This window comes from Lutra lutra, chromosome 7 (genome assembly GCF_902655055.1).
Source record: "Lutra lutra chromosome 7, mLutLut1.2, whole genome shotgun sequence".
Taxonomy (NCBI): Eukaryota; Metazoa; Chordata; class Mammalia; order Carnivora; family Mustelidae; genus Lutra; species Lutra lutra.
The window spans coordinates 85004943-85019957 of NC_062284.1; the positions used below are offsets into that span (position 1 = coordinate 85004943).

Genomic DNA, 15015 nt, shown 5'->3' on the forward strand with positions numbered 1-15015 from the left:
ACTTCGTTTTAGTCAGAATTCTAGAAGGAGAAGAAAAAGAATAAATTAAGTAATTATTTGAAGAGTTACTGGCTAAGGAATTTCCAAACTGACAAAACACTTCAAGACACTAATTTTAAGAAGTCTTATGAACTGAAAGCATGATAAATGAAAAGTAAACCATACCTAAGTACATTAAAATAAAAATTCTTTTTTTTAAAGATTTTATTTATTTATTTGACAGATCACAAATAGGCAAAGAGGCAGGCAGAGAGAGGGGGAAGCAGGCTCCCTGCTGAGCAGAGAGCCCGATGCGGGACTCGATCCCAGGACCCTGAGATCATGACCTGAGCTGAAGGCAGAGGCTTTAACCCACTGAGCCACCCAGGCACCCTAAAATAAAACTTCTTAAAACCAAAGACAAAAAATATTAAAAGCAATCAGAAAAAAAAGAAATTCCTTTTAAAAGAGCAACAACATACTGACAGCTGACTTTTCACTAGTAAAAATGGGAAGGAGAAGACAGTGGAATGTTATTTTGAATGTGCTGAAAGAAAATAATTGCCAACCTTGAGTTCTTTAGTAGATAAAACAAAAAGACATTTCAGATACACTGGAACTTATTTGCTACTAGAAAATCTACAGTGAAGGAAATTTCAAAGCATATATTTTGTGAAGGAGGGGAATGATCCCACATGGAAAGTCTGAAATATAAGAAAGAATTAAGAGCAAAGAAAGTGGAAATGGTGGGCAAATCTAATGAGTATTGACTGTGCAAAACTATAGTAATGTCCTGTGGATTTTTAAAATTTATTTAATTTACTTATTTTAAAGATTTTATTTATTTGACAGAGACACAGTGAGAGACGGAACACAAGCAGTGGGAGAAGGAGAGGGAGAAGCAGACCATCGATGAGGAGGGAGCGATATGGGGCTCGATCCCAGGACCCTGGGATCATGACCTAGATGAAGGCAGACACTTAACTGACTGAACCACCCAGACGCCCCTGTCTTGTGTATTTTTTAAAAGATAGAATTAAAGTACACAACAATAATAGCATATGTCAAGAAAGAGTAAATGCATTTAAAGCGTACTAACTTCCTGGGGCATCTGGGTGGCTCAGTTAGTTGAGCATCTGTCTTGGGCTCAGGTCATGATTGCAGGGTCCTGGGATTAAGCCCCATGTGGGGCTCCTTGCTCAGCAGGGAGTTTGCTTCTCCCTTTCCCCTGCTCCTCCCCACCACTCATACTCTCTGTCTCTCTCCCCCTTTCTGTTTCAAATAAATAAAATCTTTTTAAAAATTAAAAAATGAAGTGCTCTGACTTCCTCATATTATCAAAAATAAACTCTTATAAATTAAAAATATCTGATGTAATTTTAAATTAATAAAAGGATATAAACAACATGTATAATTTTAAACTGGTAAAGGTGGGGGAAGTTGATACAGAAAAATCAGAAATCTGAAAGAGAGAAAAAGAAATGTAACAGATCAGACAAATGGAAAACACTTTTTTTTTTAAGTAGTATCTACACTCAATATGAGGCTTGAATCCATGACCCTGAGCTCAATAGTTATAGACTCTACTGACTGAGCCAGCCCAGCACCCTAGAAAACTAACTTACTTTCTTTCTCTTTCTTTCTTTTTCTCTCTCTCTTCCTTTCCTTTCCCTCCCTCCCTTCTTTCCTTCCTTCCTTTTTCTTTTTTAAAGATTTTAGTTATTTGTTTGACAGAGAGACAGCAAGAGAGGGAACACAAGCAGGGGATGTGGGAGAGGGAGAAGCAGCCTCCTGCAGAGTGGGGAGCCTGACAAAGGGCTTGATCCCAGGACCCCAGATCATGACCTGAGATGAAGGCAGACACCCGATGACTGAGCCACCCCAGCATCCCTAGAAAATACTTTCAAAGGCGGTTAGATTTAATTAAAAAAATAATAGCAATTACACAGAATGTGTAATTACACAATTACACAAAATTACACAAAAATGTGAAAGGACTAAATGCTCTAGTTAAAAGTTAAAGATTGACTGGTTAAAAAAAAACTATTGTTTTTTTTTTTTAAACAACTATTGTTAACAGGAGATACATTTAAAACATAGTGATGAAGGTTGAAATTAAAAGGAAAATACATACCTTATAAGTGCCAACCAAAATATAGCTGATATGTGTAGAGAATCATCAGGCCAAATACTTTAATCGGAAAGCATTACTATGGATAAGGAGAAATACTTTATACTGATGAGATATTCAATTAAATGAACAGATATTGCTTTTAATTCATATGAACCTATGACCCAGTCTCAAAATACAGAGAGTGAAAATTGAGAGACTACAAAAAGAAATAATATAATTTACCACATCTATATTGGGGGGGTGTACTTACATATCGACATAAATATATACATATTTAATACTTAGTATGTATAACTGCAAAATACATATCTCTTTCAAGCATATGAATGGAATTATTTATTAAATCTAAATATATATACATAAAGTTTGATAAGACTTTTCCTCTCCTAGCCATGTAGATGACCTTCATTATTATTCCAGAATGTTCATTTGTAACAGGCATACACATTGTTCTGTATGATGAAAAGCTGGTTAGTCCGTCTTTACCCTTCTGAGTTTATAAGCAACACCAAATAGACCTCCTGATATTGAGCACTAGTAGGAGGCAGTTCTGTAGAGGATATTAGTTTATCTCATTCAATTTAATTCTCATTCTATGATAAGGGTATTGTTAAGCCTAATTAAGAGATAAAGAACTGAGACTCGTGGGGATTAGGTAAATTTCCTAAGATCACCTCCTCAGTAAATGACAGTGCTTGAATTCAAATCTACTTTTTTTTTTTTTAAATGAGCAATGAACCAGCCCCACAAAATAGTTAATGCTTGAGACTGGAAGTAAGGAGGAAAATATTCTTATAAAATCTCTAAAAATTAGGAAGATGATGTCTTGTGTGGCGCTGAAATACTTAAGTGTCTGCAGTATAAGAGAGTTCTATATTAAGCCAAAGAAGTGGCTAATATAGTTTGATGAGAGGGAGTTATCTTCAAGATGGACAGCGCTAGTGATTAGAAACATGTGGGTGACCAAGGGAGAAATGCCTAGCATGAGCCCAGCATAACAGAAATTAGAATGCGTCTCTATTATAGTTTCGTAGGGCATAGAGAATCCTTTTCCTCTGGCTCAGATTCACTCTTCCAATTGCTTGCAGTTTCTGAAATGAATCCCAGTCTCAAAAGGAAGTCTTTTACGACTGAGTGAAAATCAAGTTGTAAGTCCCCTCCACTTGCAAGTTTCTGAACGTGTAAGTCACACGTCAACGTGTAAGTTGCACCGTCTAACATAAGGAGAAGAGCCCTCACAGAGATATATAATATAGTTCATCAGTTAGTTAAATCCATTCAATATTGGAATACTTAGGGCCACATCATTTTTTTTAATCAACTATTTTAATATTCTACCTGATTGTCTGTCCACTCTATTTAAAAAAAAAAAATTCTGGCTGAACTCCCCATATCGGAGTCAGACCAGCAGTCCTAACCACATCTGCGTCAACTTCACTGCAACCCCAGAGCTCTCCTCCAACACAGCCATTAGCGGTATTTTTCCAAAACAAAGATTTGATTATATAATTTAAGTGCTTTAGAAAAAAAAACCAATGACTTTCTCTGAATCCTATCCTTGCTCAATTTAGTGTGGTAGGTAACGTTTGCAATCTGGCCCCAACTTATCTTTGCAGCCCTGGCTCCTCTGCTTTCCACCATAGCCCCTCACCACAAGAAACCACAGACCGATGCCCCATTTATGGAGAATGTTATGTTGTGGTGTCTGTGTGACAAGAAACAGGGGCCAGAGGGGTTTAAAACCCATCCTCATCCTATAGCAACTGAGTGGCAGAGCCAGTTGGCTTAATCCTATAAATTGTCTTCTGTCTTTTATAGGTTTTTGTGAATTTCATGTTAACCATATGAAAGAAAATTAATTTGGAGCATACTAAGTGCTATGCATAATCCATGCTGTCTTATGTCCTAATTGAGTATAGAACATAAGCCATTCACACTAAATTATTCTGTTGTTTCCGCAGAATTGATAGTTGCCATTAGGGTCACTAGTTTTCCTTCCCCACAGACCCGTAGATAGTGATAATAGTGCCTTCCATTCATTTAGGGCTCACTGTGTGCCATGCTTGGCACTAAGCATTTTACATACATAACAATATTTAATGATTGAAGCACTCTGGGATCACGGGTACTCTTGCCATTTTGTGATGAGGATACTGAGGCTAAAAGGCTAAGTAATTTGCTTAAGATTGAACAGCTACTAATACAACTGGAATTGAACTCAGAACTCTTTCTTAACGGCCTATGCTCTTGACTACTATGCTATGTCCTCTCCCTTTAAAGCACCTAGACTGAGCTCCTCAATTACCTGGGTCCCACCCTCCAGGCACCAGGTCAGACACATGTAGTCTTGCCAGTCTTGTCTTCCCATCTAGCTGTGAAGCTGCTTTCTGTTTTCGTTCTCCTACTTTCCTGGGCACCGGAGGGCTTAAGATAGTAGCAACTATGGCTATGAGCAGGGGTTTATTTTCCTGTAGGGGAATGGCTTCAGGGGAAGGCAATGGGAGTGACCTAAGCCATGGGTCAAGTGGCTGAGGTGGGGAAGAAAAGGGTATATGATGCAAAGAAGACCTTTCTATTTTCCTCATTTTTTTCTGCACTAAGATTCCCAAATACCTAGAATTGAGCTCCTTATGGTCTTATCTTCCCTCCTCTGTGTTCAGGAAGAGTGGGTTCAGGAAGGTTGCAGCAATAAGAAATTCAAAAAGCTTTTTTGAATCCAGGGGCTGATTATTTTAGTTATCAGTTAATTTACGTACGTGTCAGGCATTGTTCTAGATACTAGATATATAGCCGTGAACAAGACAAAGAACCTGTCCTCCTGGGCTTTAGAGCTTTCTGGAGGATAGCAGACAATTAACACATAAACAGATATGTACATAATATGGTGACAGACAGTGGTAAATGCTACGAAGAGAAAGAAATTGAAGTAAAGGGGTAGAAAGTGGTGAAGTGTATGGTGGCTGTAGGGCTGCTATTTTTTTTTTAGGATGGCCAGGGAAGACTTTTCTGGTATTTTTTGCATACAATCCCAAAGGAAGTGAAGGAAAAAATCAGGAGCATATCTGAAGAAAGAACACTCTGGCAGAATAAACAGCCTTGAGGTGACAACGTAACATCCTATTTGAGGAAAATAAGGAGACCAGTGTGTATGGAACAGAATGGTGGGAGATGTGGCATAAAAACAACCAGGGCCCAGTCAGAGCTTTGGATTTTGTTCTAAATATGGTGGGAAATCATTTGAAGACTTTGAGCAGAAGAATTGAAATGATCAGATTTCTATTATAGTAGAATCCGTCTTTCTGCTGAATGAGGAATACATTATAGTGGGAGTAAAGGTGGACACAGAGCCAGAGAGAGGGCAGTGATAGAGAATCTAAGAAAACTCAAAACATTAGGAACTGTTTTGAAGGTAGAGCTGGTAAGAATTCCTAATGCATTGAATATGGGGTCTTTAGCTTGACCCAGAGTTTCTGGGTTTTGTTGAGGCAGCTAGTTGAATGGAAGTGCCATTTACCATGATGAAGATTATGTTTAGGAGAGGAAATCAAGAATTTTGTTTTACCCTTATGAGAGATGGTTGTTTCACTTCCAAGTTCTTGGGGCAGAATAGGCTTCTAGTAGATGCAGCTAATGTTGATGTTCTATTGGAATACGTCTACATGAAGGTAAGGAAGCAGAGAAAGAGAAGAAATAACGTTCCTTCTGAGTAATCCTTCTGATATTCAAGCGACTAAAAAGTAGGTCATCTGAGTTTATACTTACACATATTATGATTTCAGGGCAAGAAGTCTCCTTCAAAAAAACTTCCTGATTCATACTGTCTCAAAATTTCTGAATTTAAATCAAAGTAATCACTGCCAGGATTAGAAAGAGTTAGCAGGGCGCGTGGGCGGCTCCGTCGGTTAAGCATCCGACCCTTGATCTCAGCTCAGGTCTTGATCTCAGGGTTGTGAATTCAAGCCTTGTGTTGGACTCCATGCGCACACACAAGTAAGCTTAACACAATAGTTTGAGAGATGATTCAGTATGAGTTTTTGTCAAATTTTAACAGAGCAGCTGGAGGTCCTGTGTGTTGAAAAAGGGGAAGAGATGTCATCGTCAAAAGAGACGGTACAGATAAAGTTTTCACAATCTTGCTAGGGACTGTCCTCTCTTATCATAATTTCTAAGTGAAAAAATGGAGAAAGAAGTGTTCAGATCTTGAGGGATTTACTTAAATGTATACATAAGTGAAGAGTATCTACCTACATTCTTTGTCTCCCCTACCTTTTAGCCATTTTTCTACCTTCTAACCCTTAATCTCTTCCCCCAAAGTGTTTTTCAACTAGAAGACCTGTGGCATGATAAAGCATGCCCCTTCTTTTCTGAGGCCAGAGCTCAAACAGGTGGCTCTGGAGAAGTCTACTGTTCCGTCCAATTCCCATTTCATATTGCACTCTCATTGCTCCAACAGTGTCCTTGGAGTGGGATTCCACATCTAACACTGGAAAGGTCTTAAGGCCCCTTTCATATTTTTTTTTTCTGATTATCAGAGTGATATATGCTAACTGCCAAAATTTTTAGCCAAGTTTTAAAAAACAAAAGACTAAAATTCCTATTAACTAGGGACAACTCCAACAACATTTTGGCATATTGCCTTTTTTTTTCATAATTGAGCTCCTTATTGTACCTGCAATTTTGCATCCTGGTGTTTTTGCTGACCATTATGGCACACAATTTATCCATATCATTGCGCCTTTATGGCTCTCTACTCATCTTTGGTGTAGCTGCCCCAAGATTTACTCAAGGTAGTTTCTGATTTTTTATAATTATAAATAACATGTGATAAATAGTCTTGCGCATAAATCTTTGTCTTTCTTTTGACTGATTTACTAAAAAAGCAATTGGTGAATTAAAGAGTACACATATTTTTAAAAGCTTCCATTATACATCGCCACACTGATTTCCAGTAAGGTTTTTAGCAAATTATACTTGGGACAGGGGTTATCTGAAGAAGGAGAACCACTGGAACTTTTGGATTTGTTAGAAAATACTTGACAGTTCTTTAAAAAAAAAAGGGGGGGGGCCTGGGTGGCTCAGTGGGTTAAGCCGCTGCCTTCCTTCGGCTCAGGTCATGATCTCAGGGTCCTGGGATCGAGTCCCGCATCGGGCTCTCTGCTCAGCAGGGAGCCTGCTTCCTCCTGTCTCTCTGCCTGCCTCTCTGCCTGCTTGTGATCTCTCTCTGTCAAATAAATAAATAAAATCTTAAAAAAAAAAAGAAAAAGAAAATACTTGACAGCAATTTTTTAAAAAATGCCTTTTATTTTGAACACACAGAGGAGAAATGGCTGTGTGTTGTTATATAGTAACCATTAGTTGCCTTGTGTCATAGTGATAACATAGTACTAACTCAATATTAGCTAAGTATTAACCTATGGGCTGCCCAGTGTTATAGAGTGTGGAGAATAGCTGCTGTGTTTGTGTGATGAAAGTCAGGAAACTCTCCTTTGATGGAGTTGAGATGGGGACTGGATGTTGAGAGAACAGGGGCATGAGAGAGGAGAGGTCAGAGCAGGCATTCCTGGGAAGAGGGTAATGATGCCTGGGGGGAGCTGTAGGACCAGAGAATAGCAACACTCAGTCTGTCCTTCCTTACACAGGAATGAAGCAGAACTGGTTGATGACTGCACAGAAGGGAACCCTTTGGCAATTGGGGTGATATCCATGTCCTTCAGGTCAACCAGAGATTTTGGGGTGAATTTCTGTAAAGTGGTTGTCAGAAGTAATAACAGCTCCAGGTGGGCCAAGCCCTCTCCTAGATAAGTTTGTTTTCCTGAAAATAACAGAGGATAGATACTCCTTGAACACTATGTTTCTGAACTATCACAGAAAGAATACACAGCAATTATTTGATGGGTGATTGAAGAGATGTACAGTGGAAGACAGGATGGCTGGAAGGATAGTGGGATGACACATTTACTGTCCATCTGATAACTAGCACTATTGAAAAAAAATGTATTGACTATCAGGTCTATGCCAATCACTTCATTAATTGTTCTTCCATTATACCTGATCTTTTGACTTTTTAAGTTTCCTTCATTTTATTTTTTTCTAGAAATAGACCCATGTTCTCAGTTGGTTGGAAGGGGAAGGACTGAGGGAAGGAGAGTCTTATATTTATGTTTCCCTTTCTCTGTCTGGCAGAAAGTTCAGTCAAAGAGATTTTTTCCTCATGCAATTTTAAAAGCAAATATCACTCCCTCACTTTAAAACTTTAAATGACTTTCAAAAAAAAAAAGTGTGGGTGGGGTCTGGTGCACCTGGGCGGCTCAGTTGGTTAAGCCTCCGACTGTTGATTTCCACTGTTGATTTCAGGCTCTGTGGGGAGTCCGCTTTAGGATTCTTTCTCTCCTCTCCCTCCCCCTCTGCCCTTCTCAGCATGCTTTCTTTCTCTCAAATAAATAAATATTTTTTAAAACCTTTAAATCAGATTCTGTGCCTGTCCTATGCTATAAAGTCCAAAGTACATGACCTAGTCCTTTATATTCCTTTTGTAGTCTGATATGCCATAATTTTGCTGACTTCTTTCTGTGTGTGTATAAATTTTTTATTGTAAACTACATACAACAAAAATGCCCATTTTAACAATTTTTAAGTTTGTTAATTCAGTGGCATTGACAGCATTCACAATGTTGTCCATCTATCACTTTTTTTACCGCTATTAATAAACATTTTTTTATCACTCTAAAGTGAAATTCTGTAACCATGACACTCTAAGTTCCCATTTCCCCAACCCCTGATAACCAATAATCTCCTGTCTGTCTCTATGAGTTTGCCTATTCTAGGTGTTTCAATGTAAGTGAAATCTTTTAATATTTGTCTTTTCTTCTGGCTCATTTCACTTAGCATAAGGCTTTCAAGACTTACCTGTGTTGTATGGATCATCATTTCATTCCTTTTTTATGGCAGAATAAGATCCTGTCATTTGTATATACTCCATTTTGTTTATGCATCTATCTTTTGTTGGATACTGGGTTGTTTCCATCTTTGAGCTTTAGTGAATAATGCTACAGTGGATATTGGTGTACGAGTGTATGTTTCAGTCCCTGTTTTCAATTCTTTTGTGTATTACCTAGACACACAAATGCTGGGTCATATGGTTGCAATTCTTACAAAGTACTACATACACCTGAGGAAAAGCCTCCCCTGGAAAGGGGCTGTCTTAAAGTATTAAAATCTTACTTAAAATTTTTGATGCCACACAATATATCCAGGCCATTAGGAGAAAAAGGAAAAGAGAAGTTGAGAAGAAGTTGAGGTAGAAGTCATACATAAACTGATATGTCGGAAATGATCAAATTTGGGGAAACTAAATTTATCAACACTATTCAAGGACTCAAATATTTTACAAAGTGATTCAGAATGTTAATTCTGATTATAAAGTATCAAGTTTATTTAATTTTGTATTATTTCATGCTTTGTAATGGGAAGCACCATAAGGAAGGTGTTTTTCAAATTGTGGGTTTTAACTCATTAGTAAGTTATGAAATCAATCTTTTTGCTATCATTTTTAAAAAAATTTAATTGCACAGAAAATACAAGAATGCATTATGCCTAGTTAAACTAAATATTATTTTGTGACATTTTTGCTTCAGTTCCATATATGTACCATAAAATATATTTCTTACTATGGGATGTAAACACCCTCCCCCCCCAAAAATAGTTTGGAACCACTGGTGTGTCAGAAAGCATCTGGGCTTTGGAATTAGCCAGAACTCAGTTTGAGTCTGAGCTCTGGGTTACTTTTGCAAGTTATTTATCTAATTTCTTTGGTTCAATCTCCTCATCAAAAAAAGGGAGTGTAATAGTATCTCCTTTGTTTCGTGTGTACATGTAAAAAGATTAGAGATTACTTAAGTAGAATGCCTAAAATTTTGTTAATGATTAACAAATATATAATTACCTTCAGGTCTTCCGCCAAATAATGCAGTCCCTGTAAAAACACTTCATTCACTTTAGAAGGATATTGACGACTACATCTGTTATAGTCTACTTTAAAAACACCTTACTAAGTCTTTGTCTCCAATTTGGTCTAGTAAGGAGACTCGAGTTCTTTCCCCTTCCTATTCTCACATTGTATTATCGACTTTTGTCACTTTATTATACCTCTGTCAAATTTTTAAATTATTTCATAGTTCAGCTAGTATTACAAAATTTCAAATCTCTTCTAGTGCTTAAAACAGTGCTGGGCACATTACAGAGTGCTGGATGAAAATCTATTAAATCTGGCCCCTTGCACACCTTTTTCAAAGTATTCCTTGTATAAGGGGAAGCAGATGTAATCCTGATTCTGCTAGTATTTCTCACTCAATCTACTCCATGCTAAACAGGTCAGTTAGGCACTAAGTCATGTCTCTGGGTAGTACAAGTGGAAGGTGTGAACAGAGAAACCACTTTATATGAGGACAGTCGAAAATTAGATCCCACTTTCCCCTCCCCATTCTTTTCCCACCAGGGAGGGGACGTTTATAAGCCCTGAGGACCAGGGTCCAGAAGCCGCCTGGCGTCCTGAGCTCCAGAGGCTTGCCAGCACGCACGATCTCCCGCACTGAGAGCCCTTCTTCCCAGATGAACTCTCATAGTATCACAGACGCGCGCAGTGTCGATCGATACTGGATGGCAGACGTGCTCCCACCGTCAAGTGTAGGCACAGGGCGGTGGATTTAGCCGCCCTGCCGCTCGGTCGCAGCTTCTTATCAGCTCAATAAGGGCAGAGCACGTTAACCCGTTCCCCTGCGGACATCCACCCCGTTGCCTCCTGGCACGTGCCGCCCGCGGTCCCTTCCTCTCGACTTCCTCCCTCTCGGCTTCCATCAGAGTCCCTCGCGTCTGGGCAGCAGGGTCCCGGCCCACAAGGAGGGCGCCCATCGGTTGCCTCTCCGCCTGGCTCTCTGGACAGTCCCTCCCTGGAGGCAGCTGTGGCGGTGAGTGCCAAGCTTAATCACACTCTGGAATCTTACCTTTTTGTATCTTCGTCCCCCGGGTGGGCGGCGGGGGAGGCGACCTGGGCAGCCTCTAAGCCAGTTGCTGGGTCAGGCCGCTGCGAGGTGGGGTGGGGGCGCGGGCCGCCGCCAGCCTCTCGGACCCCTGCGAGCCCAGCCAGGCGAAAACCCCGCCCCTGGCGCCCGCTCCCACTCCTGATTGGCCGGTCCTGCCTGAAGGCGACCGGTGGTCCCCCGGCCAGAGTCTCAGCTATAAAGGCAGCCCACGCATGACGGCTGTGGCGAAGCTGGGGTAGCTGCGGTGCTCGCCAGCTTTCAGCCCCCGCGGCTCCCCCTTTACTCTTTGCCCCCTGAGCTCTCCTGACTCCACCATGCCGAGGGGCTTCCTGGTAAAGCGAACTAAACGGACAGGCGGCTCATATCGAGTGCGCCTAGCTGAGCGGGGCTTCCCCAGGCTGGGGCCCCAGGGGGCTACGCCCTTCCCCGAGGAGGCTTCCAATGCCCCCCAGCCCAGTACGGAGCAGGAGGCACCCCCCACCTTGGAGGAGACAGCGGCGGCCCGTGAACTGTCGGGGTCGTCCTGTCGGGCGGCTAGGGTGAGCCCGGGGGAGGGCAGGCAGGAAGGTGCTGCGGAGTGGAGGGCGGATGGTAGGGAGGGTCCCGGTCCGAGCCCCAGCCCCACGAAGCCGGCGGGCGTGGAGCTGCGCCGGGCATTCCTGGAGCGCTGCCTCAGCTCACCCGTCTCTGCAGAGTCCTTCCCTGGGGGTGCCGCCGCGGTGGCTGCTTTCTCCTGCTCGGCGGCGCCAGCAGCTGCACCGACCTCGGGGGAGCAGTTCCTGCTGCCGCTCCGGGCACCGTTCCCAGAGCCAGAGTTCCACCCAGACCCTGCGCCCCTCTCGGCCACCCTGCATGGCCTGAAGCGGGCCGCTGGCAATGAGCGCCGTGTCAAGGCACCTCCGGGTTGCACGTCTGGACCTGCGGCCGCCGGAGTCAAGAAGCCAAAGGCGATGAGGAAGTTGAACTTCACCGATGAAGTGACCACGTCCCCTGTCCTGGGCCTGAAGATTAAGGAGGAGGAGCCCGGAGCACCATCCCGGGGTCTGGGGGGCAGCCGCACGCCACTGGGGGAGTTTATCTGCCAGCTATGCAAGGAGCAGTACGCGGACCCTTTCGCTCTGGCTCAGCACCGCTGCTCCCGCATCGTACGCGTGGAGTACCGCTGCCCTGAGTGCGACAAGGTCTTCAGCTGCCCTGCGAACCTCGCCTCCCATCGCCGCTGGCACAAACCGCGTCCCGCAGCGGCAAATGCCGCCACAGTGTCTTCAGCCGACGGGAAGCCGCCTCCTTCGTCTTCCTCGACCTTCCCAGACTCCGGGGCTGTTGCATCTTTCTTGGCGGAGGGGAAGGAGAACAGCCGGGTAGAGCGAGGGGCCGATCAGCACCTGCAGGCGAGGGACAGCTCCAGGGCGGAGCAGCACCAGGACAGCGCCCCACACCAGGGCCTTCCGGTGCTGTCCCACCCTGAGCCACCGCTGCCTCAGGTCCCCTATACGGAGGGGGTGTTGGGGCGCCGGATGCCTGGGCCAGGTAGTGCCAGTGGTGTTGGGGGACCCGAGATCTTCATGTGTCCATATTGCCACAAAAAGTTCCGTCGCCAAGCCTATCTGCGCAAGCACTTAGGCACTCACGAAGCAGGCTCCGCTCGTGCGCTTGCCCCGGGCTTTGGCTCCGAACACTGTGCCCCACTCGCCTTCGCTTGCCCACTATGCGGGGCGCACTTCCCATCCGCAGACATCAGGGACAAACACCGGCTGTGGCACGCGGTCCGCGAGGAGCTGCTCCTGCCTGCTCTGGCCGGGCCCCCCCCTGAAGCACCGAGCCCAGGCGGAGAATCCGACGGGAGTGCTCAGCAAATTTTCTCGTGCAAGCACTGCCCGTCCACTTTTTTTAGCTCCCCAGGGCTGACCCGGCACATAAATAAGTGCCACCCCTCAGAAAGTCGGCAGGTACTGCTGCTGCAGATGCCCTTGCGGCCTGGCTGTTGAGGAAGGAGATGAGGAAGATTGTGCGGTTGGCCTTGGAGGAAACAATGGGAATTTCTGTGGGGATTTCTTGAATTTGCAAGTTTACCCTCTTTCCTGCCTCTATTTTTCTCTCCTAAAACTCCCAGTAGTCCATGTTCCGCCAGAGAAGCGGACAGCGAAATGTAAAATCCCTCTCTAGAGCAGGTATGTATATGGTATAAACATTCGCGGTAAAGGACCGTCACTTTAAAGCTTTCTTGCTTTCCCCACGAAAATAGGATTTCCCCCCTCACTCTGGAGACCCTAACGAATCCTATATGACTTGTAATTCCTATGGAAAGTTGTAGTGAATGCGTGCATGTTTCAATATCTACAAAGGATTCTAGCTACCAAAAATGGTAGTCCTTAATTTTTTTTTCCTCTTGCCATCGCAGGCGCCTATGTAGTTTCTGTCTCAATAGGGTCAGATATCTTGCATTGTATATTCTGTGAATTGAAAGTTATGTGATTGGTGCCAAACTTAACGGGGCGGGGGGGGGGGCACTTAAGACCCATGCCTGTGGGCAGGAAATGTAAGAGGATGTTTGCGCTTTGGGGGGATGTGGCTATCTCCCTGTAAATGGTCCTTTTCTCAAGTATTAGTCCATTCTTAAGTTAGTGTTTGGAAGTGGGGAGGGTGCCACTTTACTTGGAGGGAGTTGAGACACCCCCAAAATTCTCACCTTTAGCTTTCTTGGTGTGTTTTCAGGAAGAGATACCTTAAAACTTTAAATAACAGCTTTTTGGAAACACAACTTATTTCCAGAAGTTTGACTGTTTTAATAGGGTTTCATCCAAATTGTTTAATCCTTCCGTTGTAAATCTCACGCAGTGTTATTTATGAAACCATGTTCAGTTTAAGGAAGATGTTAATATCTATAATCCACTATGGAACTGAATGGTAATTCATTCAATATTCATTTTTCAGCAGCAACCTGTTTTTGAATTTTTGTAAACCATATTCAGTGTACACTCTGTACCCATGCTCTAATAGCCAGAGTTTGGGACACTGGCTGAGTATTGCTTGACAGACAGCCCATACTTGTAAGATGCTTACCACCAAATAAATGTACATAGCTGGTGCTTTTTGTGTTCTGTGTGTGTCCTGAGAATTTCATTGAACACAGCCTATTTTTCAAAGTCACATTTCTTATCTCCCCAAAGCCAGTATCCTACTTTAGGATCTTAGTGACCCATTTAGACAGAATACAGACAGGAAAAATTATATTTTGTCCATGAATGTAATGGTGCAGAAATGCAATGGGAAAATTTCCTTTGAAGTATGGCTTGCACAGACTGAGCTCCAAAAGGCTTTAAATCTAAAGATACTTTACTACCTAAAAAATGTCAACAGAAAATATAAATATTTTTTCTGGGGGGAAAAAAAACAGTTTTATCTAAAGATGAAAAAAATCACGTTAACCATGCAAATTAACTTCACTATTTCCAAGTTGGTGTTTTTACTCAATTTTACAGATCATCAATCCATTAGCTGTTCATTTTTAAAAAATGAAAGCACCATAGAAATGTGTAAATAGTTACTTTGATTTTCCTTTCTGAATTCTTCACCTTGGTTGTGGGAAACTGTATTGTTTAACCTTGTTCTCAGGGACTCTGTTTATTTTCTCCATAAGCATTCATAGATTTTATTTTCTACAGTTTCATAGCAATCTATTTTTATTTTTAAGAAAACAAAAACTTAAGTGCACAGAACTCTGGAAGGTGGCTAAAACCACCTGCAAACTGTCTGCAAAAGGTCTCCCCCTCAAAGTGCATTATAAGAGAAACTGAAAATTTAAAAGTCAAAGCAGCATGAGTCTAAGATTAATTGATGCTTTAACCAAGTGCACTGGTAAAC

General features: G+C 42.5%; 1 protein-coding gene across 1 annotated transcript; it reads left to right on the forward strand.

Moving 5' to 3' along the window:
• Positions 1 to 11465: 11465 nt before the first annotated feature.
• Positions 11466 to 13139, forward strand: INSM2 (INSM transcriptional repressor 2). The gene has a single exon (XM_047738861.1). The coding sequence runs from the start codon at positions 11466 to 11468 to the stop codon at positions 13137 to 13139; it is 1674 nt and encodes a 557-aa protein (XP_047594817.1).
• The last annotated feature ends 1876 nt before the right edge of the window (positions 13140 to 15015 follow it).